This window comes from Ranitomeya variabilis, chromosome 1 (assembly GCF_051348905.1).
Source record: "Ranitomeya variabilis isolate aRanVar5 chromosome 1, aRanVar5.hap1, whole genome shotgun sequence".
Taxonomy (NCBI): Eukaryota; Metazoa; Chordata; class Amphibia; order Anura; family Dendrobatidae; genus Ranitomeya; species Ranitomeya variabilis.
Genome location: NC_135232.1, coordinates 982,879,568 through 982,901,702, shown reverse-complemented (window position 1 = coordinate 982,901,702; position 22,135 = coordinate 982,879,568). Strand labels below are relative to the sequence as shown.

Here is a 22,135-nt window from a genome sequence, read left to right as displayed (position 1 = left end):
AGGGAACCAAATCGGTTCATTCATGCCGCCCAAACCACGGGCAGCAGTACTCGGGGCCTGGCTGCAGACAGGTATGTGTTCTCCGAATAGGGACCGTAATGAGCGATGAGACTAGTCCGATACGGCCCTTGGCTGGCTTCTTCCCACACCACTCTAGTTGATTGACAGGTCTTTCCCATGTGTACACACCGATTGACAGGTCTCTTCCATAAGTGTACATAGGGACAGCCCAGAGTCATCACTAGCTACGCTCCCTGGCCAGATATTCAGATCATATATTGTATATAAACTAATGTGGCTGCATACAAGCAGCCAGGCTCTGAGTCTTGTCGCATGGTTTGGGCAGCATGAAATGAATAAGGCTACTTTCACACTAGCGTTTTATTGCATACGTTGCAATGCGTCGTTTTGGCGAAAAAACGCATCCTGCAAAATCGTCTGCAGGATGATTTTTCCCCATAGACTAACATTAGCGACGCATTGTCACACGTCGCAACCGTCGCGCGACGGTTGCGTTGTGTTGTGGCGGACCGCCGGCAGCAAAAAACGTTACATGTAACGGTTTTTTGTGCCGACGGTCCGCCATTTCCGACCGCGCATGTGCAGCCGGAACTCCGCCCCCACCTCCCCGCACCTCACAATGGGGCAGCGGATGCGTGGAAAAACAGCATCCGCTGCCCCCGTTGTGCGGCGCTTGCACAGTATGCGTCGGGCCGACGCAGCGCGACGGCCCCGTATCGACGTTAGTGTGAAAGTAGCCTAACAGGTTCTTTTAAGAATGATCATTGCTCAGTTTGACAAAATGAACTTAAAAGGGGTTATCCCCATCTGCAAGACCCTATCCCAATAAGTGGTAGGTATAATATTAGCCAATACCTCCAATTAGAAATCCAGTATAGTTATTAGCTATGACCCTCCCCCATATGCAGAGCATTGCAGTAGCTTAGGTATCCATAGTTACGACCGCTAATACAATGACCGTTGTTAGTGGTCGTAACCATGGATACCTAAGCTACTGCAATGCCTGCACATGGGGTAAGAACCAGAAGAACTAGACTACATTTCTAATTGGAGGTTTCTGTGAGTATTATTAATACACGTACTATTGGGATAGGATCCTGGAGATGGGAATACCCTTTACCCATACAGTATGTAGTGAGCTCCAGCTCTTTCTGTAACTTACAGCTCTGGATCAGTAAAGCAGGGCTCACGCTGCTCTAAAGATAGAGTAATTAATCAGCACACACTGTTTAGATTACAGTACATGGAGAGTCGCCTTCAGCAGGATGGGGGTATTCGCACACTCCTGAATAGCAGCAGTACGTAGCCTCTCTTACACATGTTACAATTATACACAGTTTTTCTAACCTTGTCCCTAAGGCTAGAGTCATTAAACCACTCCAACAACTTCTTCCCAACTTCCATGGGACTTGATAAAAAAGTTCTGTAGGTGAGGAGGAAATCTTCTATATACGTGGGGTCAACCACAGAATGTTCTTCCACGAGATGCATTGTTAGTCGCTCCGCAGTCCCCTGCAGAAGATGTTCAAGCATATAGACGATCGTAAGCAACACAAGAACAAGTATCAGGACACCAAACCATAAGTGATGAAAGTGCAGTTTCTGTCACCTTGATGACGATGTGGCCTTTCCTGGTGCCAGTACGATCCAGCTCCCTGTGCTCCTTCACCATCACAATTTCACCTTCCTCCTCCACTTTTTGCATGTTCTTCTCCACCTGGTTCAGGATCCGGCAATAGTCTTGCTGAGCTATGCAAACAAACTGTGGAAAGAAGGAAGTGATGAATATAAAGAAGAAATGTAAGACGTATTCTATGTATATGTCCTGTGTCTCCTAAGGTGGCCCCTTTCTCAGGACAGGCCTGGTCTTGTGCCGCTGTGAATGGCGAGGTGCCGACATATGTAGAATTATCTACGCTCACTTCTATGGGAGCTACTAAAACAGCCGAGAAGCCCGAACACACAATGTGATGAGCTTAGGCGAGAAGAACTGTCAAAATAAGAAAGGTCCTTTTCAATGGCAGAAAAAGCTCCAAATTTGGGCTAAAACAAGCAATATCTGTCATGTGAAACATTTTAGCTGCAGCAGATTATTCCACGCAGGACATTCACCGCCACATAAAGGACCTGACTGTCGTGAGAAGAGAGACACTGCGCAGCCTGGCTGACATCTTCACCTACACACCTGGCAATCATCCACTTTGGTCCTCATCACTCCCTTCATGTATTCCTTCTCCATGGTTGGAGACACGCCAAAGCTGTTTCCCATGCAAAGTATTTCTGTTCTCCCGTCAGGATATGTCACTTCCACTGAGCCATTTAAAATGACTGACCAGGAATCGAGCTAGAAAGCCAGAAAGAGAGAAAATTAAATTAATTGGCATTAAAACCCTGCTGACCATGTTTACACATGGAGGTGCTAGGCTTGTAAAGGTGAAATACCTGGAGACTATGATATCAACTACAGTGAACCAGACATAACTGATACCTATTTAGTTATCATACAGGGTCGGATACAGACATAACCGATACCTCTGGTTATTATACAGGGTCGGATACAGACATAACCGATACCCACAGTTATTATACAGGGTCGGATACAGACATAACTGATACCTATATAGTTACTATATAGGGTCGGATACAGACGTAACCGATATGTACAGTTATTATACAGACATGACATACCTAGAGTTATTATACAGGATCGGATATAGATATAACCGATACCTATATAATTATTATATAGGGTAGGATACAGACGTAACCAGTACGTACAGTTATTATACAGGGTCAGAGACAGACAAGACCCAACACAAATATTTATTTAGGGTTGCATACAGACATAACCGATTCCGATAGTTATTATATGGGGTCAGATACAGACATAACCGGCACCTAGAGTTATTAAACAGAGTTGGATACAGACATGACTGATACAGATATTATTTAGGGTTGCATACAGACATAACAGATTCCTATAGTTCTCACATGGGGTCCGATACAAACATGACCTATTTCTATAGTTATTATATGGGGTCGGATACAGTCATAACCGATACCGATAGTTATTATATAGGGTTGGATACAGATATAACGTATTCCAATAGTTCTTTTATAGGGTCGTATACAGCCATAACCGACTCTTAGTTATTATATAGGGTCGGAAACCGAAATAACCGATTCCTAGTTATTATATAGGGTCGGAAACAAGACATAACAGTACCTTTAATTATTATATAGGGTCAGATACAGACATAACTGATACCGATGTTTATTAATTACAGAGGTCAGATATAGACATAACCGACATTTATTAGAAAGGTCAGATACAGACATACAATATCGATATATATTAGGCAGGGTTGGATACAGACATAACCGCTGCTAGTAGTTGTAGAGGAGGGATATAGACATAATAGTGAGATTTATTAGAGCAGTCAGATACAGATGTTAATTAGAGAAGGTAGGATACAGATATAACCAATACAGGGGAAACAAATATTTATTACAGAAGTCTGGTGCAGACAATCAATATCAATATTACTAGAAAGGGCCAGATACAGACAAAACTGACACATTTATTAGCGAGGTGACATAATGGATTTTACTTGTATTACTTAAATGGGGTACATTACATCATATTTGAGCTCCTGACTAAAATGGAGCAAAGAAACCCATCTCCCAAGTTGACCAGCACAGCTCTGCAGCAGACCTCACAATCACTACAGATGTGTCCATTTCTGATAACATATTCAATAGTGTCTTGTAAAATAATAAAAACAAATCTCTAACCTCCTCGCCATCATTTAGGACGACAGTCCCTGCCCGCTCCACCACAGCGAACACCATGACGGCACACAGTTCACGCCTGACGGACATGGTCATGTTGGCAAAAGCTGGCAGCTGGTGCATGAACTCCAGGAGTTGTTCTGGAGAAAAAAAATAAAGGGGAAAATACAATAATCAGTACAAAAAAAGGAGAATGAAACAAATGACAACAAGAAATGACAAACTACTACCACACGATGAATGTATGTACGTGTACAGACACATGAATAATTACTGCCAATAACACTTCTACCAATAATCTAAATATTGCACTCTTTTGGTGTAGGTGCAGCAACCGAAAAAAAGACAATTATGTCATTTAAATCTTGTTTCTCTTTTATGTCATTCACTGAACTTATTAATTTTATATTTTTAATAGATTAAACTTTTATGGACGCAACAATTTCATGTTTTTCTTTTACTTTTTTTTGTGTTTGTTTAGGCAGTGTATAGTAAAAGCCATAATTTCCTATGAAACAGATGAAAGCAGAGCTCAGCTCCGCTCGCTGCAGCTGGGAGTAGATACTGACGGGTAACACAGTCATCATAGGCCAGATATGATGGAGGATCAGCTCCTGAGCCGGCATCATACATGGGGGCCCAACATATGACATACCTCTATATCATATGTCAGCAAGGGGTTACGTTCATTGTGTCCCATAAAGCTGCCTCAATTGACTTTATTAAAATCCTCCAACCCCAAAAGGCACTAGGCTGTCACATGAAGCCCCTATATAGAAGTCTTGTAGCCAAGAATACAGTCTACATAAAAAGAAAATATAAAAAGGCCCTTTCATGTGTATTTTAGAGGAAACTATTCTGTCCAGCTGATGTCCTGGTGGGGAGACATCTGCTTTGGTTTCTTATAGTGGAGTACAATATATAATATTACCAGTACTACTTATGAATGAGTAAGGGGGTAAGTGGTTTACATTACGCTCCCATGGGAACATACCCATTCTCTGGCGGAGATTTTCCTGCCAAGCTGCTGCAGTTTGGCTGCACATTTCACCCTATGAATGATGGAACCTCGCATCTGCAGCGTAAACTGACATACTGCGGCCTCTGTAGCACCGGTCAGTTTACTTCTGACTTCTCTCTGAAGCGTGAGGATGTGATTTCATGAAGAGATTCACAGCGGTGCCAGTGTGCACATAATCTAAAAGTACATTTTGGCTTTAGAAGCTCAAGGAGTGAGAGCTATTGGCAAATTCAACATGGCTTCTGTAAAAAAGCTCTCACATTTAAATGCGTTGTAATAGGATTTTAACATCTATCGAAGAGCCGTGTACAAAAACGAATGTACATTCTGTGTGTACATACTGAGGGGGGTTTCTCAGTAGTATTAGTTGCTATGGTGATTGATTACCAGATCCTGACCTTTATCAGAGGCATGGGTAAAGCTGGCTTTACAAATTAGACTGCTGTCAGTCAACAGCTATGTCAGCCGAGTCTCCCACACACGGGAACACTCCTGTGTTCTGTATGAGAAAAGGCCACTGACACATACCTCTGGCGGTGGCTTACCTCAGGGAGAACAACACCATAAGGCGGCCGGCACCCCCAAACAACTTGTCTGTACTAGTCGGCATAGGAAAATTCAGCCAACATGTATCTAATGTGTATGGGAGCCTTAAGGTGGGGTGTCTGTGACGGAATGTAACGAGGCTTACCAATGTCATCATCCGTTCGGTCAATGGGATCTTTCTCCAAGCAGTCTCTTACGATGTCTCGGCTCATTAGAGGGTCGGATGCTCTCTCAATGTCCTCTTCATCATCGTCATCTTCAGAGTCCACAGCAGTCTCTGGTAACCCACTCAGGTCCATATCTCCGGGCTCACTTTCTGTGGCCTAATTAAAAGAAACAAAGAGAAAGGAATCACTAAAAGCTCCACCACTGGGATTGCAGGTAACTACCGTCATCTGTGGTGTCTGCAGCTCCTAAAGTGTCACACATGTGGGGATTATTTTCATAGACCTCCCATGTGTAGTTTAGCGTCAGGAGGCCAATTCTGGCCTAGTTTTAACATCTTTCTTCTAGTCGAATTAAGTAACCATTGTATGATAAACTTCCAGAGGATGACGCACATGGGTCATTTTATCATGCAGAGATACATTATAGTGTATCAATATGTAACCTTACAAAGCCAAAGCTACCGACAGCTCCAAAGAATACTCCACGTAACACCAATACATGGGCAGCAGCCAGAAGGTCATTGCGATTATCCACAAAGCCGGATAACAACCCTACACAGGTCTGAGGGCAACTGAAATGTGAAGTGCCACATTCTAGTGGGAAAATGGAAGCTTTCATAAACTTGAATGAAAGTTTAGTCCCTACGCATCTCCCATACTATGACTGAACGCTTCCACCGATTACACACCTGCAGCCCTACCCGAGGCTAAAAGGCTTAAAGAAACATGAATGGCCAGATGTCGATGCTGAACATCACATGCTGCCGAGATCAGATGATATTGCTCTTGAGATTTGCAGCACCTTCCTCAGCCAAATTGCACCAAAAAATACTTGACATGCGAGACTCACCTTAAGTTTGTGACCTACTGATATATTATAGAAATTCCTGTAGTTTGGCCACTATGAAAAGGGCTCCTGGGCTGCCCTACTGGGCTTCTTAGGTGTACAGGAATTGGCTGATATCTACAGCTACGCTACTGACTATGCCTGAAAGTGAGGACATCCATGCTGAAGTCAGTAGTCTGTACTGGAAGGCGCGGTCTCTGCCATCATCTCGAATCACTCATCTCTTTCTATGTACAGAAATCTCTTGTGGCTTTTTTCTGCATTTGCAACAGCAGACCGCATCAGAAAATAATTGCTTTATGGCAACATGTGATCATACTCAGGAAACGGCATCTTGCAGGGGCTAAACTGAGCCTACATTATAGAAGAATGAGGTCTGTCCTCAGCTGCTCCTTACAGGCCGTGATCTATTCCGCACACAGGAAAGGTAATGATCATTAAGCTTAGGCCAAAAGAGAGAAGGAAGGACTTCGATCACCTCTCTTTAACCCTTTCCCACCTATTAGGCATGTAAGGGATGGATTGCCATATGGCATCGGTCACTAACAAATACAACTTACATGCCTAGTGCCAGGATATAACAAAACTGATAAATCTCAGTGGACAAGAAGCCAACATGCTTAGAAATTTACACATCTTGCTATCATACCTTGTATTTTATTGCATTTTTATTAAGTCCCATTTTTGAAGGAGTTGTCCGGTCATATATCATTGACTTATCTACAGTATTAGATATCAATATTGGATTGCTGGGGACCCCGACACTTGATATTCCCACCGATCTGCTGCTAGCAGCACTACTGATGGCCATAGACTAAACAGATCTGCCCATCTCAGATCCATTCAATAGGTAGCTGGCCTTCAGCACTCGGCAGTGACTGCTACACAATAAACAAATCCACAAATTGTAGATCCATTCCAGGTTTACATTCGGCCGCTACTGGGGCTAATAACAGTTGTTCAGTGGGGGTGCCAAGTGTTCAATTTTATACGACAGGACAAACCCTTTAAGCTGAATTCACTGGTTAGAGGGCAAAATAGTATGCTTTCGGCCTTAGTCAGACTGGTATATATCGATATTCCTTTATTCTAAAGGTATAGGAAAGATAGGCAGACTGCTACCAAAAAAAAGATCAAAAATAAAAAAAATGTATAAATGAGAGGTATAATTTTAAAGGGAACCTGTCACCAGGTTTGGCCGATAAGAGGTACAGCCACCACCTTTCAGGGCTGATATATAGTATTCTATAATGCTGTATATCTGCCCCCAACCCGCCCTGTAAGAGAAGAAAAATAACTTATTATACTCACCTGTGGGGCGGTCCGGTCTAAGGGGCTTCACTCTTCTTGGTCCGACGCCTCCCTTCTTGTGATGCCGCCCTCCTGCTTGCTTCGTGTGGCTGACGTGTCTCTTCGGCATCGCGCTCCTGTGTAGGCTTAGTACTGAAGTGTGCTGGTGCCGGGAAAGGTCAAAGAGCCCCGGCGCATGCGCACTGCAGTACTTTGTGCTTCCCTCAACAGGGCACAGAAGTGTGCCTGCGCAGGAGCGCTGTGCCGAGGAGACTGTGTGGATGATGCAGGGACATGTCATCCACACGATTCAAGCAGGAGGATGGGGATTGTAAAAAGATGGGAGGCGCCGGACCAGGACCTGCGACATCCATCAGACCAGACCCCGCAGGTGAGTATAATAAGAGTGATTTTTCTTTTCTTACAGGTCGGGTTGGGGGCAGATACACTGCATTATAGAATGCTGCATATCAGCCCTGAAAGGTGATGGCCGCATCTCTAATTGGCCAAACCTGATGACAGGTAGAATTTTAACATTGTGCCCAGTATTTGATGCCTTTTACTGTGCTGATGCATGCACTACCGTGTGTCAGAGGTCTACGTTGGAGAACCCTCCCGTGTAATACCTAGACAATAAGCTCAGAGGTATTACAGACTTCAGATCATTTACAAGTACGATTTTTTCATGCATGAGAAAAACGGGCCAATTATTAATTATTATTATTAATGAGCACAGTTTGAACAGTGTCATCTGTTTTTCTTGTACGTGGATTAAAAAAAAAATAAAAGTTTCTGTGCCTTCTCCATTCTGACAGTCTGTGAAAATAGGAACGCACTGATGTCATCTGAGTGTGGTCCAATTTTTTCTAGGAGCCATTGACTTGCATTGCCGATCTGTCAGATCAAAGTCGGACATGTTTAAAATATTTTCCGCAGACCACTTGGTCCAAAAGGGGAGAAAAAAATATATTGTACATGGCCACAAAAAAGTCCATCATGTCTATACACAGGAGACTCTGCAGGAGCTGAGCAAATGATCCGTCTGTCTCATTCATTTAACCAAATAAGTCTGTCTCTTTCTTAATGAGTGTTCTTGCCATGCAAACACTGGCCATACAAAATTCAGAAGGGAAATTAATATTTAAAGAGGTCTGTTATGAGATCAATGCCGAGAGCCATCTGAAGATGCTGCGTCATGATTTATTCACATATGAAGAAAACGTCTATTATTTTCCCTCCAAACGGGCACCCATCACATGACGGCCATTAACGTCTGTGGTCGCGTTAATACAAAATGACGGCAGAGGAAAAATCTTTACAAGCTTACTTATTAGGTATTAACAATATCATTTGGCGACTGGGGACTCTCCTTGTAATTAGCGTTTGCTAAATGGGGGTCTTTTGTGTGACAGCCCTCGTCTATAGCACTCAGTGATACCGCTCATTAATCTGCCATGGTTCCAGTACAGTGAATATGCATGAGGCGATCTGGGGAGCCTAATACATTGTAATTGAATGTTTGTGCTCCCTTAATCATAGCAAGCCTTTAAATGGCGATTAATGCGAACTCAGGCGCATATTACCAGAGCCGAGAAGTGCGATCATCAGTCTTTATTAAAGGCACTAACCCTGTACAGTCCAATTTCACCTGGAAATTACGAGACAATCAAGTGACGAGAGGTGCTCGCTTATCATGAAAGTCCTGCAGAAAAAATAAGTCATAAACCAACATAGTAAGTTCAACTATGTCCTGTCCAGCCCTGAAATCTACCCTATACGTACCAGGTTTGATTACAACCTCATCATCTATTGAAGTATAACCGTAAAAGTAATCATTTCTCATCAATTATAAATACACGTGAAGATAAGAAACACTGGAATATCTTATTAGAGAAATTAGTTTTTATTTTTCTCTTTTGTTCTTAATTCACAGGTAAAATGTCTTCGGTGAATACAGATTCTCCCACTACTGAGATAAAAAGATGGCAGTTGGTGCTCATAAAGTTCTATGGAGAACAGCAGCAGAACGTCCGTCTGTCCCCAGCTTCTCCCTCCACAGAAGGATAAAATCACCAACTGTCAGATGTCAGGGGGAGAGAAGGAGACCGCTATGGGATTTCGGAAGGCCGGCCCTCCTGTTCTCCGGGAGATAAGCGGCTGCCAGATGAGTCTAACAGGCCCACTCGGAGGAGCATTTTCTTAACCTTTCTTCTTTATGTGCATTTTATAGCCAGAAAAAATCTACATCAAACACCTGTATGTGAATATACCAGATTATTGCAGATTTAGATTTATTTTTCCTTTTTAAGTGGCCTATTGATGCGTATTGGTAAAATCTCACCCACATTGCTCTGACAGTAATACCCTATGGATTATGCACCCACAAATATGGATTGTAAATCCCCGGCTTATTGGCCATGCGTACACTTACCAGTAAGTAACCACTGCGCATTACTGGAGGATGAAGCAAACATATACTGTGACATCTACATATGCATAGCAAATAAGTAAAGGGCCAGCGCCCCACCAGAAGACCCCTCTCTAACTGGCCAATACAACTTATACTAATTAAAATAATTAGTTTGTGGGATACTGAATTAACGATAAAATACCCCACAAAATGATCATTTGTTATTTGCCATTGATCATTTACCCTTGGCAGGCCATCTATCCTCACTTGTGCCCTATAACCACATCTGCATATCTCATGCCGAGAGCTGTCAGAAGCGATGGTGAAAGATGGAGAACCCACTACGGCTATGGATTGATAAAATGCCATGGCGGGCGATCAGAACGATTCTGGCAACATGTAGCTCTCTCCGGTTCCCACTAGATTTTGCATTGATCAGGCTGAAAGCTGCACCGCTAACCCACAGTGTGAACACTGGGCCTAGAACATCTCCTCCTTGTACTGTAAGCTTCTCTAGTCAGCACAAGCAAAAAACAAAAAGGACATGTTTCTGCATCTTCATGAATAGTAGTGGAGGGCAGATTTTTCCATGCAGCATAAGAGCTGAATCGCCTTCACGTGCCAGGCCTCGTAGTTCACTGTAAGCTGGCAGAAAGCTTTTAACAGCCCGTCCTGGTACACTCCATCTGCCAGGCTTGGATTCTCGGTCTGCGTGCAGCAATTTAATTACTAGCAGATTCCCAATCTGCCCACAGACTGTCAGTGCAGGACACAGGGCTGTGTGACGCCATCTGCCGCACAAGAAGAGCTGAAGGAGCCGCAGCAACTAGTAATCCAATAACTAGTACTACTCTTCGCTTCTGCATGGTCACAATGAAAAGCCTGCCCCTCCGGTTCTCGACCTTCTGGTGCTAGTCTGTATGCTTATTCCAAGAGAGAACAATGGTAATGGCTGCACGTGCCGCACTACAAACATCAGCCAGCAGACCCTCATGTAAGCGGAGTCACGAGACGCCGGGCAATGACCAGGAGGCAGGTGCAGCTACATATACTGTACACTCCGCTTTAGAGGACACCACCCTTGGCCTATATTCAGTTCCGTCATATATTCTACACGCTCGCCATGTTCTAGAAGAATACCGCCCCCCGTTCTACTGCAGTTATTGGTGGCTGTCTCATAGACGAATCACTGCATCTCATTTCTATAATATTTGTATGGAAAAATGTCTCTCCGCGGCCACAATGTTTATTGTCAGGCATGTTCTGCACACTGGCCTGTACGAGCGCAGGGAACAGCGGCTGTCCGTTCACCTTGAAATCCCCCACATCCATCCAGCCTCCTGAGCGCCGGAATCACGTGAGGTAAACAGGAATCTAAGCAGCCATTAGTGCCTGGCCGTCCCGAGCACAACAGGATATTGTTGTCAAGGTCGGCCTAAAATAGATGTGAGGCAGTGTAAAAAAATAAACTTCACATCGAGATGTGGCGACAATGCTCTAGTAGAGAGAGCAGCCATTGTGCTCAAGTCAATCTTCATTATAAAGGTGAGAAGGCAGAAGGAATAGAAGCCGACGTGTTGTGTAAGGCTGGAGGGACACAAGCCGCCTGCCCACGTCTGTCTCCACACTTGCCGCACCGTGCCGTTGTGGCCGAAACTCATTGCACCTTGTCGCATTCACTGAAATCAGTTTTCCACTGTCAACAATGTGGACACCAGTCATGAAACATACCAAATTCAGGTAGCACGCCCCCTCCCAGGGTGCGGCACCAGCTCTCCCCCACTGCTACAGTATCTGTATTTTGGCTGCTGCGGTGATGTCACGTCAATAGCTCACATCACCGCTGCAGCCAATCACGGAGCGCTCTGCTGATGTAAGCGGCACACACTGATGAGCTCAGTGATTGGACGAAGCAGTGATGATCGCTGTAATAATAACATCAGTGCTGTTGCCTAAAAAATGGAAAAGAGAGCATTGCCAGAGAAGCCACGAACCGGGGAGGGCGAGTACTACCTGGATATCTTATTTCTCATGACCAAGTGTTTGGGGTCCGCATTATTGAAAGCTGAAACCTCCTTTAATAATGGAGTCAGAATGTTAAAGGAAGTCTGTTGGCACAACAATGACTGTTCAAACCACGCACAGGGGCTCAACGCACCTTCCCACCCATTTGCTTTCCATCCACCTCGGCCTCCTCTTTTAAATTCACCGCTCTGACTACACAGGAACCAAAGGATGGATGGAAGGCGGCGAGAGACTGCACAGGATGCTCGCCAGTACACAGAGGGTGCCCCGCTAAGCACCTGTGCTCGGTTTGAACAGTCATTTTGTGCTGACAGCCATTGGAAGTCTCTGTATGCACCAGGCCTCCACAGGGACTGCTACAGGAGAAGCGAAATAGGGAGCTCCTCCAAATAATGACCTCATTATTCCCTATAAAGGGCAAACCCTCTAATCCCTTTCTTCACTATACTGCCTTATAACTGGCATAGATTTTTTTTACAAGATGGTCGAAATATGTATTTTTTGTTATATTTTTATTCCAGATATTTCAAAAGACATCTTTACTGATAGAATCCAACCAAGAAAATAAGTCAGACCGCACCCACTACTGACGTTGTCTCCATGGACATCAGGGCGCACGTCCACACCAGGGGGTCCTCCCGGTCAAAGTCCACGATAAAAATCAAGATAGAGGACAGCGCCACACCAGGGAGTGTTAGGCAATAACACATTTTATTCTGCCTCCTGTGGCAACGTTTCGGTCCGAAAACGTCCTCGGACCGAAACGTTGCCACAGGAGGCAGAATAAAGTGTGTTATTGCCTAACACTCCCTGGTGTGGCGCTGTCCTCTATCTTGATTTTTATCTTTACTGATAGGTCTCATAGTCAAGACATTTTTTAAGACAATAAAAGTCACTGAAAAGACATTTTCTTTTTGTATCCAATCGTCCCACCGTGCCGGCTTACCTGGTAGATGTCAGACAAGCTGCTGCTCCCCGAATCGCTAGTGATGCTACATCCTGAATGGCTGGAGGACACCTGGGTCACCTGCGGATGTAGGCTGTCTGTAATGTGCAGCTTGGTGAAGTCAGCGGGGAGCTAGGAGAGAACAGAGCGAGGAGGTGAACATCTCATCCACACAGGAACATTCACACCAGAGAGATGGCGGCTAAGTGACGCTTCCCAGCACCGCCATCATTGGGGACGTGCAGTCTACAAGACCAACAGCAAAGACGGCGAGAAAGAGGTTGTTAAAGAAAGTGCTGGGGAAATCAAAGGAAGAGGGAGAGTCACCCCACAGAATAGGCTGTATTAGTATAGGTCAGGGGGCCGAGGGTCTCATGAAATAGCTAATAAACTGTACGGATTGCTAAGCAGAGGTGATGCCAGCTATGATGAGGGCTACAATGTGTTACCAGTCTGAACGGCGTATTTCCTTACACGCCATGATAGCGGGAGAATAAAACAGATCCCTTTGCTTAAGTCGATCTCATCATCTCGATAAGGAGGAAGGCTGTGCAATTATGCGGCACGCAATCACTGGCAATTATCAGCGTGCCGCTACATACACGGGCAGAAGATGCTATTATAATGACGACGCTGTGAGGACGAGCTCATTGCCATGTGTCACAAGCCTACAATCAGGCGGCATTCAGCCACTGAATCACCTCTTCCGCCATCACCGTCAGCCCTCCCCACCTGCTCCACTTGTTAGCATCGAATGGAACAGCTGCACTGACAAAGGCCAGAAAAGCCAAGCCACAAACCGCAGCAATTCTAGAAGGGCCGTGCTGTCACCAAGAAGGAGCGTGAAGATCCATGGCCAGTACGGGAAGGGAGCCAGAGACCGTCACCGTCAGTGCGGTGTATGGCTCTGATCAGTGTCCGATTGTCTTCTGCCTGTGCACTTTACACTGTCGCAGTGTAGCGGCATAGGCGAAATGCAGTGTTGTATGTCACTGCTCACAGACAACGCAGGGAAACCTTTACTTGTAGGACCTCATGTGCGCCTTAAAGAGAAACCAGGACTTTGTGCAAAATGTTTTTATAATGCTATTCTCACATGTGCCAGGAGGGGCACTGCAAGCTGTAGCATTATAAAAACAACCTGTGTGATCAGGATTTTTGCACCCAGTCACATGCATGGCAGAATCATGGCACCAAACAAGCTGTGATGTACAGCGCCCATACTAGTATGTAAGCCTTTACTGGTTTGGAACAAACGCCTGATTAAAAAAACAAGTGTCAGCTCTTCTCTGGGTGCCGCATCTATGGAGGAGAGACAATAACGACAAGACTTTTGTGCTACACACAGGCTTCTGCCATAATGCATTGATTTTCAATACATACTCTGCATATAAGTGATACCAGGGCACAAGGCAAGGCATGTTTGTGTGGGTACCCACGAGTGAACCAGCTGGCCAAACACCGCAAAAAATACACCAAAATGAGAAAACTGGCACTGCACTCAAGTGTGTATAAGGCCCAACCAAGAGAAGCTGGAGGACAGGAGCTGGCAGTGGCGGTCGTGCTCTGCATTGTTATTAGGCCTCATTCGCACGTCTGTGTTTAAACATGCACAAAAAATGGAAAATGGGACCGTTCACATGAGCGCATTTCATGGTCTTTACACAGACTGCAAAACTCAGTCCAGAGAATGGGGTCTCGACCCGAACTTACAGCCTCTTATGTGTCTATGAAGCGGTACGTTCAGGTGGGAACCCTGGGTCATTCCAGGTATGGTTGTGCACAAAGATTGTGAACCCAGCCTAAGACGTCACCTCATAAGCTGAATGAAGCACATATCCTGCTTTATGAGACAGGCTTTTAACAACTCCCTGATGCAAAAGCAGAATGTGTCGTGTGAGAGCTTACAGAAGCCACTAAGTGCAGAATGTGTCGTGTGTGAGCTTACAGAAGCCACTAAGTGCAGAATGTGTGTCGTGTGAGAGCTTACAGAAGCCACTAAGTGCAGAATGTGCCGTGTGTGAGCTTACAGAAGCCACTAAGTGCAGAATGTGTCGTGTGTGAGCTTACAGAAGCCACTAATCGCAGAATGTGTCGTGTGTGAGCTTACAGAAGCCACTAAGTGCAGAATGTGTCGTGTGTGAGCTTACAGAAGCCACTAAGTGCAGAATGTGTGTCGTGTGTGAGCTTACAGAAGCCACTAAGTGCAGAATGTGTGTCGTGTGTGAGCTTACAGAAGCCACTAAGTGCAGAATGTGTGTCGTGTGTGAGCTTACAGAAGCCACTAAGTGCAGAATGTGTCGTGTGTGAGCTTACAGAAGCCACTAAGCGCAGAATGTGTCGTGTGTGAGCTTACAGAAGCCACTAAGCGCAGAATGTGTCGTGTGTGAGCTTACAGAAGCTACTAAGCGCAGAATGTGTCGTGTGAGAGCTTACAGAAGCCACTAAGTGCAGAATGTGTGTCGTGTGTGAGCTTACAGAAGCTACTAAGCGCAGAATGTGTGTCGTGTGTGAGCTTACAGAAGCCACTAAGTGCAGAATGTGTGTCGTGTGTGAGCTTACAGAAGCCACTAAGTGCAGAATGTGTCGTGTGTGAGCTTACAGAAGCCACTAAGTGCAGAATGTGTGTCGTGTGTGAGCTTACAGAAGCCACTAAGTGCAGAATGTGTCGTGTGTGAGCTTACAGAAGCCACTAAGTGCAGAATGTGTGTCGTGTGTGAGCTTACAGAAGCCACTAAGCGCAGAATGTGTGTCGTGTGTGAGCTTACTGAAGCCACTAAGTGCAGAATGTGTGTCGTGTGTGAGCTTACAGAAGCCACTAAGTGCAGAATGTGCCGTGTGTGAGCTTACAGAAGCCACTAAGTGCAGAATGTGTGTCGTGTGTGAGCTTACAGAAGCCACTAAGTGCAGAATGTGTGTCGTGTGTGAGCTTACAGAAGCCACTAAGTGCAGAATGTGTCGTGTGTGAGCTTACAGAAGCCACTAAGTGCAGAATGTGTGTCGTGTGTGAGCTTACATAAGCCACTAAGTGCAAAATGTGTGTCGTGTGTGAGCTTACTGAAGCCACTAAGCGCAGAATGTGTCGTGTGTGAGCTTACAGAAGCTACTAAGCGCAGAATGTGTGTCGTGTGTGAGCTTACAGAAGCCACTAAGTGCAGAATGTGTGTCGTGTGTGAGCTTACGGAAGGAAGCCACTAAGTGCAGAATGTGTGTCGTGTGTGAGCTTACAGAAGCCACTAAGCGCAGAATGTGTCTTGTGTGAGCTTATTGAAGCCACTAAGCGCAGAATGTGTCGTGTGAGCATACAGAAGCCACTAAGCGCAGAATGTGTGTGAGCTTACAGAAGCCACTAAGTGCAGAATGTGTCGTGTGATCGCTTACAGAAGCCACTAAGCGCAGAATGTGTCGTGTGTGAGCTTACAGAAGCCACTAAGCGCAGAATGTGTCGTGTGAGCGCTTACAGAAGCCACTAAGCGCAGAATGTGTCTTGTGTGAGCTTATTGAAGCCACTAAGCGCAGAATGTGTCGTGTGAGCATACAGAAGCCACTAAGCGCAGAATGTGTGTGAGCTTACAGAAGCCACTAAGTGCACAATGTGTCGTGTGAGCGCTTATAGAAGCCACTAAGCGCAGAATGTGTCGTGTGTGAGCTTACTGAAGCCACTAAGTGCAGAATGTGTCGTGTGTGACCTTACAGAAGCCACTAAGCGCAGAATGTGTTGTGTGAGCGCTTACAGAAGCCACTAAGCGCAGAATGTGACATGTGTGAGCTTACAGAAGCCACTAAGCGCAGAATGTGTCGTTTGAGAACTTACAGAAGCCACTAAGCGCAGAATGTGTCGTGTGTGAGCTTACAGAAGACACTAAGTGCAGAATGTGTGTGAGCTTACTGAAGCCATTAAGCATAGAAGTCTATCGTGTGTGAGCTTTTTGAAGCCATTAAGCACAGAACACTTGTCGTGTGTGAGCTTACAGAAGCCACTAAGTGAAGAATGTGCATCGTGTGTGAGCTTACTGAAGCCACTAAGTGCACAACGTGTCGTGTATGAGCTTATTAAAGCCACCAAGTGCAGAATGTGTGTCGTGTGTGAACTTATTGAAGCCACCAAGTGCAGAATGTGCTTGTGTGTGAGCTTATTGAAGCCACTAAGCGCAGAATTCCTTTTATGCAGTTTATTGGGGTAAACCCAGAGCCACTGCACATCGGTTTCCATGTAATTTACAGTTATTGAGCGGTTCATAGTGATGGCTACCTTACTATTCCAGACATCAGCATTATGAATCTGCAAACTTATGCAAAGATTCAGCAGAAAGAGGAGAAGCGCTGTGTAACCAGGTAGATATACCACCATTAGTCTGAGTGGCCTGGTGACAGCCCCATGGGGATTTCTAATAGCAGCCACCAAGTTTTCATTGAAACACAAATATGAAACTGCTTTTTAAAAATGACATAGACTTATATATGCTGAGCAGTCTAGAGACACGCCCCCAGAGTCTGAGCCACGCCTCCTGGTAAAGACCATAACAATTAGCACAAAACAAAAAGGCCTCTCTATGAAGCCATATGGGAAATGAAAAAACAGAACACGGAATAAAAAGCAAAAGCTGGTCACTTTTGCTCTGGTAACAGGTCCTTTAATTTGACAATAAAATTATACATTTTAATTAATTTATATATGCTGATTTCTATTATACCTACAATCCGAATTATATTTATTAGGCAAGTAACCACTTTCACCACCTAAATGTGATTTGTACATAAATGAGGAGATCCAAGTTAGACTGGCAAATGTCTCAATTATCAATTTACGGAAATCTAATTCCATTGAAAGTGGTCCTTTAACCCCTTTCTGCCAGCTGACGGAATAGTACGTCAGCTGGCAGATCCCCTGCTTTGAGGTGGGCTCCGGTGGTGAGCCCACCTCAAAGCTGCGACATGTCAGCTGTTTTGTACAGCTGACATGTGCGCGCAATGAGCGCGGACGGAATCGCGATCCGCCCGCGCCCATTAACTAGTTAAATGCCGCAGTCAAGCGCTGACAGCGGCATTTAACTAGCGCTCCCGGCCGCGCGGCCAGGGGTTCTCGCACCGCTGACCCCCGTCACATGATCGGGGGTCATCGGTGCATTGCCATAACAACCAGGTCTCCTTGAGACCTCTATGGTTGTTGATGGCCGATTGCTTTGAGCGCCACCCTGTGGTCGGCGAACAAAGCAACCCTGCATTTCTGCTACATAGAGGTGATCTGTGCTTCACCTCTATGTAGCAGAGGCGATCGAGTTGTGCATGCGTCTAGCCTCCTATGGAGGCTATTGAAGCATGCCAAAATTTAAAAAAAAAAGTGTTTAAAAATATAAAAAAAATAAAAAATATATAAAAGTTCAAATCACCCCCCTTTCGCCCCAATCAAAATAAAACAATAAAAAAAAAATCAAACCTACACATATTTGGTATCGCCGCGTTCAGAATCGCCCGATCTATCAAGATAAACAAAGGATTAACCTGACCGCTAAATGGCGTAGCGAGAAACAAAATCAAAACGCCAAAATTACGTTTTTTTTGTCGCCGTGACATTGCATTAAAATGCAATAACGGGCGATCAAAAGAACGTATCTACAGCAAAATGGTAACATTAAAAACACCAGCTCGGCACGCAAAAAATAAGCCATCACCTAACCACAGATCACGAAAATTGGAGACGCTACGGGTATCGGAAAATCGCGCAATGTTTTTTTTTAGCAAACTTTGGAATTTTTTTTCACCACTTAGATAAAAAAATAACCTAGACATGTTAGGTGTCTATGAACTCGTAATGACCTGGAGAATCATAATGGCAGGTTAGTTTTAGCATTTGGTGAACCTAGCAAAAAAGCCAATTTTTTTCCCGTTTTCTGTTACATGGCATGGTAAAACCAATGGTAATGTTCAAAAGTACATCTCGTCCCGCAAAAAATAAGCCCTCACATGGCCATATTGACGGAAAAATAAAAAAGTTATGGCTCTGGGAATGAGGGGAGTGAAAAACGAAAATGGAAAAACGGAAAAAGCTCCGGGGGTGAAATGACAGATGCCTGGGCAGTTCTGAGACCATTATCAGGACAAGTAGCCATTGCTGCATGCAGAACCTCATGGCTGCGCCTTTATGGGAGAAAGTGATCCACGAATAGTGCCCAGCACTAAGGTAAGACGCTCAAGTCAGGCCCTTCCTCTACAATCCACATAGCAAGAATGTGGCCTTCAAAATGAATGGAAACCAGTGGATCTGGCGGGCGCTCTACCTGCAGCGCGGACACACAGTCTCGCTCTTGCTCCAATCCGTATATCTAATGAAGGTCTTTCGTTACCGACCGAAACATCATATATTTATACGTGGCTTGCAGAGAAGAAATGAAATACTGATTTGCCTTTATTTTCAGTGCTATAGTTATGGGAGAAGCTTCCATCATGTCATGATGTATGTCACTATGTGTGCTACTGACCAGATCAGATCAGGGCACAGATGAGCATACGTGACAGTTTATTACGGCCATTACTTTAATAAATATGCCATTATTCATCTCACTGCTATGTAAATGGATCCATATGCCGATTGCCTTTTTTTGGTCGGGGGGGGGGGCGCCTCAAATGGTGGGACTGCTTTATAATATCACTGTGGTTGCAAGTTACATTCGGATTCTGGGCACATAGTAGATCAACCACATTCTTCCCTACACAATTTACAGTTTGCCTTACTTCTCTTTCTACAGTAAGATTAATGAGGCCTTGAAAGATTTCAGCTCCGCCGCTGCACAGGCAATGGCTTGGCCATTTATCTCCAGGAATATGATTTCATCACATTGGCAGGGCTCCATCTTGGCACTCTTCATGGCGTACACCATTAGCATTACAGGATTCCTTACTTTCTGTTTTCATTTATAGAACAGAATCTACTACAAGAGACAGAGCCGCGGGTTTATAGAAATAATCCGTCTTTTAACTCTACCAGTCAAAGTTCAAAGAACAAGGAGCCAAAGGTCCCGTGTGTGAATGGAGCGGTGGTGAGCATGTGAACAATGGCCAGTAACTGGAGCAATGGCCGCATTTGTGCTCACTATGGCCCCATTCACAGAGGACTCCCAGAGGTCACAGTCAGACCCTCAGTGATCATACATTAATCCTGACTCCCAGTGGTCACAGTCAGACCCTCAGTGATCATACATTTACCCTGACTCCCAGTGGTCACAGTCACACCCTCAGTGATCATACATTTACCCTGACTCCCAGTGGTCACAGTCAGACCCTCAGTGATCATACATTAATCCGGACTCCCAGTGGTCACAGTCAGACCCTCAGTGATCATACATTTACCCTGACTCCCAGTGGTCACAGTCAGACCCTCAGTGATCATACATTTACCCTGACTCCCAGTGGTCACAGTCACACCCTCAGTGATCCTACATTTACCCTGACTCCCAGTGGTCACAGTCAGACCCTCAGTGATCATACATTAATCCTGACTCCCAGTGGTCACAGTCAGACCCTCAGTGATCCTACATTTACCCTGACTCCCAGTGGTCACAGTCAGACCCTCAGTGATCATACATTTACCCTGACTCCCAGTGGTCACAGTCAGACCCTCGGTGATCATACATTAATCCTGACTCCCATTGGTCACAGTCAGACCCTCGGTGATCATACATTAATCCTGACTCCCATTGGTCACAGTCAGACCCTCGGTGATCATACATTAATCCTGACTCCCAGTGGTCACAGTCAGACCCTCGGTGATCATACATTAATCCTGACTCCCAGTGGTCACAGTCAGACCCTCGGTGATCATACACTGAGGGTCTGACTGTGACCACTGGGAGTCAGGGCAAATGTATGATCACTGAGGGTCTGACTGTGACCACTGGGAGTCAGGGTAAATGTATGATCACTGAGGGTCTGACTGTGACCACTGGGAGTCAGGGTAAATGTATGATCACTGAGGGTCTGACTGTGACCACTGGGAGTCAGGGTAAATGTATGATCACTGAGGGTCTGACTGTGACCAATGGGAGTCAGGGTAAATGTATGATCACTGAGGGTCTGACTGTGACCACTGGGAGTCAGGATTAATGTATGATCACTGAGGGTCTGACTGTGGCCACTGGGAGTCAGGATTAGTGATCCTACATTTACCCTGACTCCCAGTGGTCACAGTCAGACCCTCAGTGATCATACATTTACCCTGACTCCCATTGGTCACAGTCAGACCCTCGGTGATCCTACATTTACCCTGACTCCCAGTGGTCACAGTCAGACCCTCAGTGATCATACATTAATCCTGACTCCCAGTGGTCACAGTCACACCCTCAGTGATCATACATTTACCCTGACTCCCAGTGGTCACAGTCACACCCTCAGTGATCCTACATTTACCCTGACTCCCAGTGGTCACAGTCACACCCTCAGTGATCATACATTTACCCTGACTCCCATTGGTCACAGTCAGACCCTCAGTGATCCTACATTTACCCTGACTCCCAGTGGTCACAGTCACACCCTCAGTGATCATACATTTGCCCTGACTCCCAGAGGTCACAGTCACACCCTCAGTGATCATACATTTACCCTGACTCCCATTGGTCACAGTCAGACCCTCAGTGATCCTACATTTACCCTGACTCCCATTGGTCACAGTCAGACCCTCAGTGATCATACATTTACCCTGACTCCCATTGGTCACAGTCACACCCTCAGTGATCCTACATTTACCCTGACTCCCATTGGTCACAGTCACACCCTCAGTGATCATACATTTACCCTGACTCCCATTGGTCACAGTCACACCCTCAGTGATCATACATTTACCCTAACTCCCATTGGTCACAGTCACACCCTCAGTGATCCTACTTTTTCCCTGACTCCCAGTGGTCACAGTCAGACCCTCAGTGATCATACATTTACCCTGACTCCCAGTGGTCACAGTCACACCCTCAGTGATCCTACATTTACCCTGACTCCCAGTGGTCACAGTCAGACCCTCAGTGATCCTACATTTACCCTGACTCCCAGTGGTCACAGTCAGACCCTCAGTGATCCTACA

At 45.3% G+C, this 22,135-nt stretch overlaps 1 protein-coding gene across 20 annotated transcripts in view; it reads right to left on the bottom strand.

Moving 5' to 3' along the window:
* The window catches only part of RAPGEF2 (Rap guanine nucleotide exchange factor 2), a 258,968-nt gene that overhangs the window by 30,144 nt on the left and 206,689 nt on the right, over positions 1-22,135 (bottom strand). For all 20 annotated transcript variants that reach the window (XM_077279418.1, XM_077279425.1, XM_077279413.1 and 17 more), the window contains 6 exons: positions 13,066-13,197; positions 5,526-5,703; positions 3,817-3,953; positions 2,207-2,365; positions 1,631-1,783; positions 1,369-1,533 (listed from right to left, as the gene is read on the bottom strand). In XM_077279418.1, the coding sequence (XP_077135533.1) occupies positions 1,369-1,533; positions 1,631-1,783; positions 2,207-2,365; positions 3,817-3,953; positions 5,526-5,703; positions 13,066-13,197 (924 nt within the window). The remainder of the gene's footprint in view (positions 1-1,368; positions 1,534-1,630; positions 1,784-2,206; positions 2,366-3,816; positions 3,954-5,525; positions 5,704-13,065; positions 13,198-22,135) is intronic.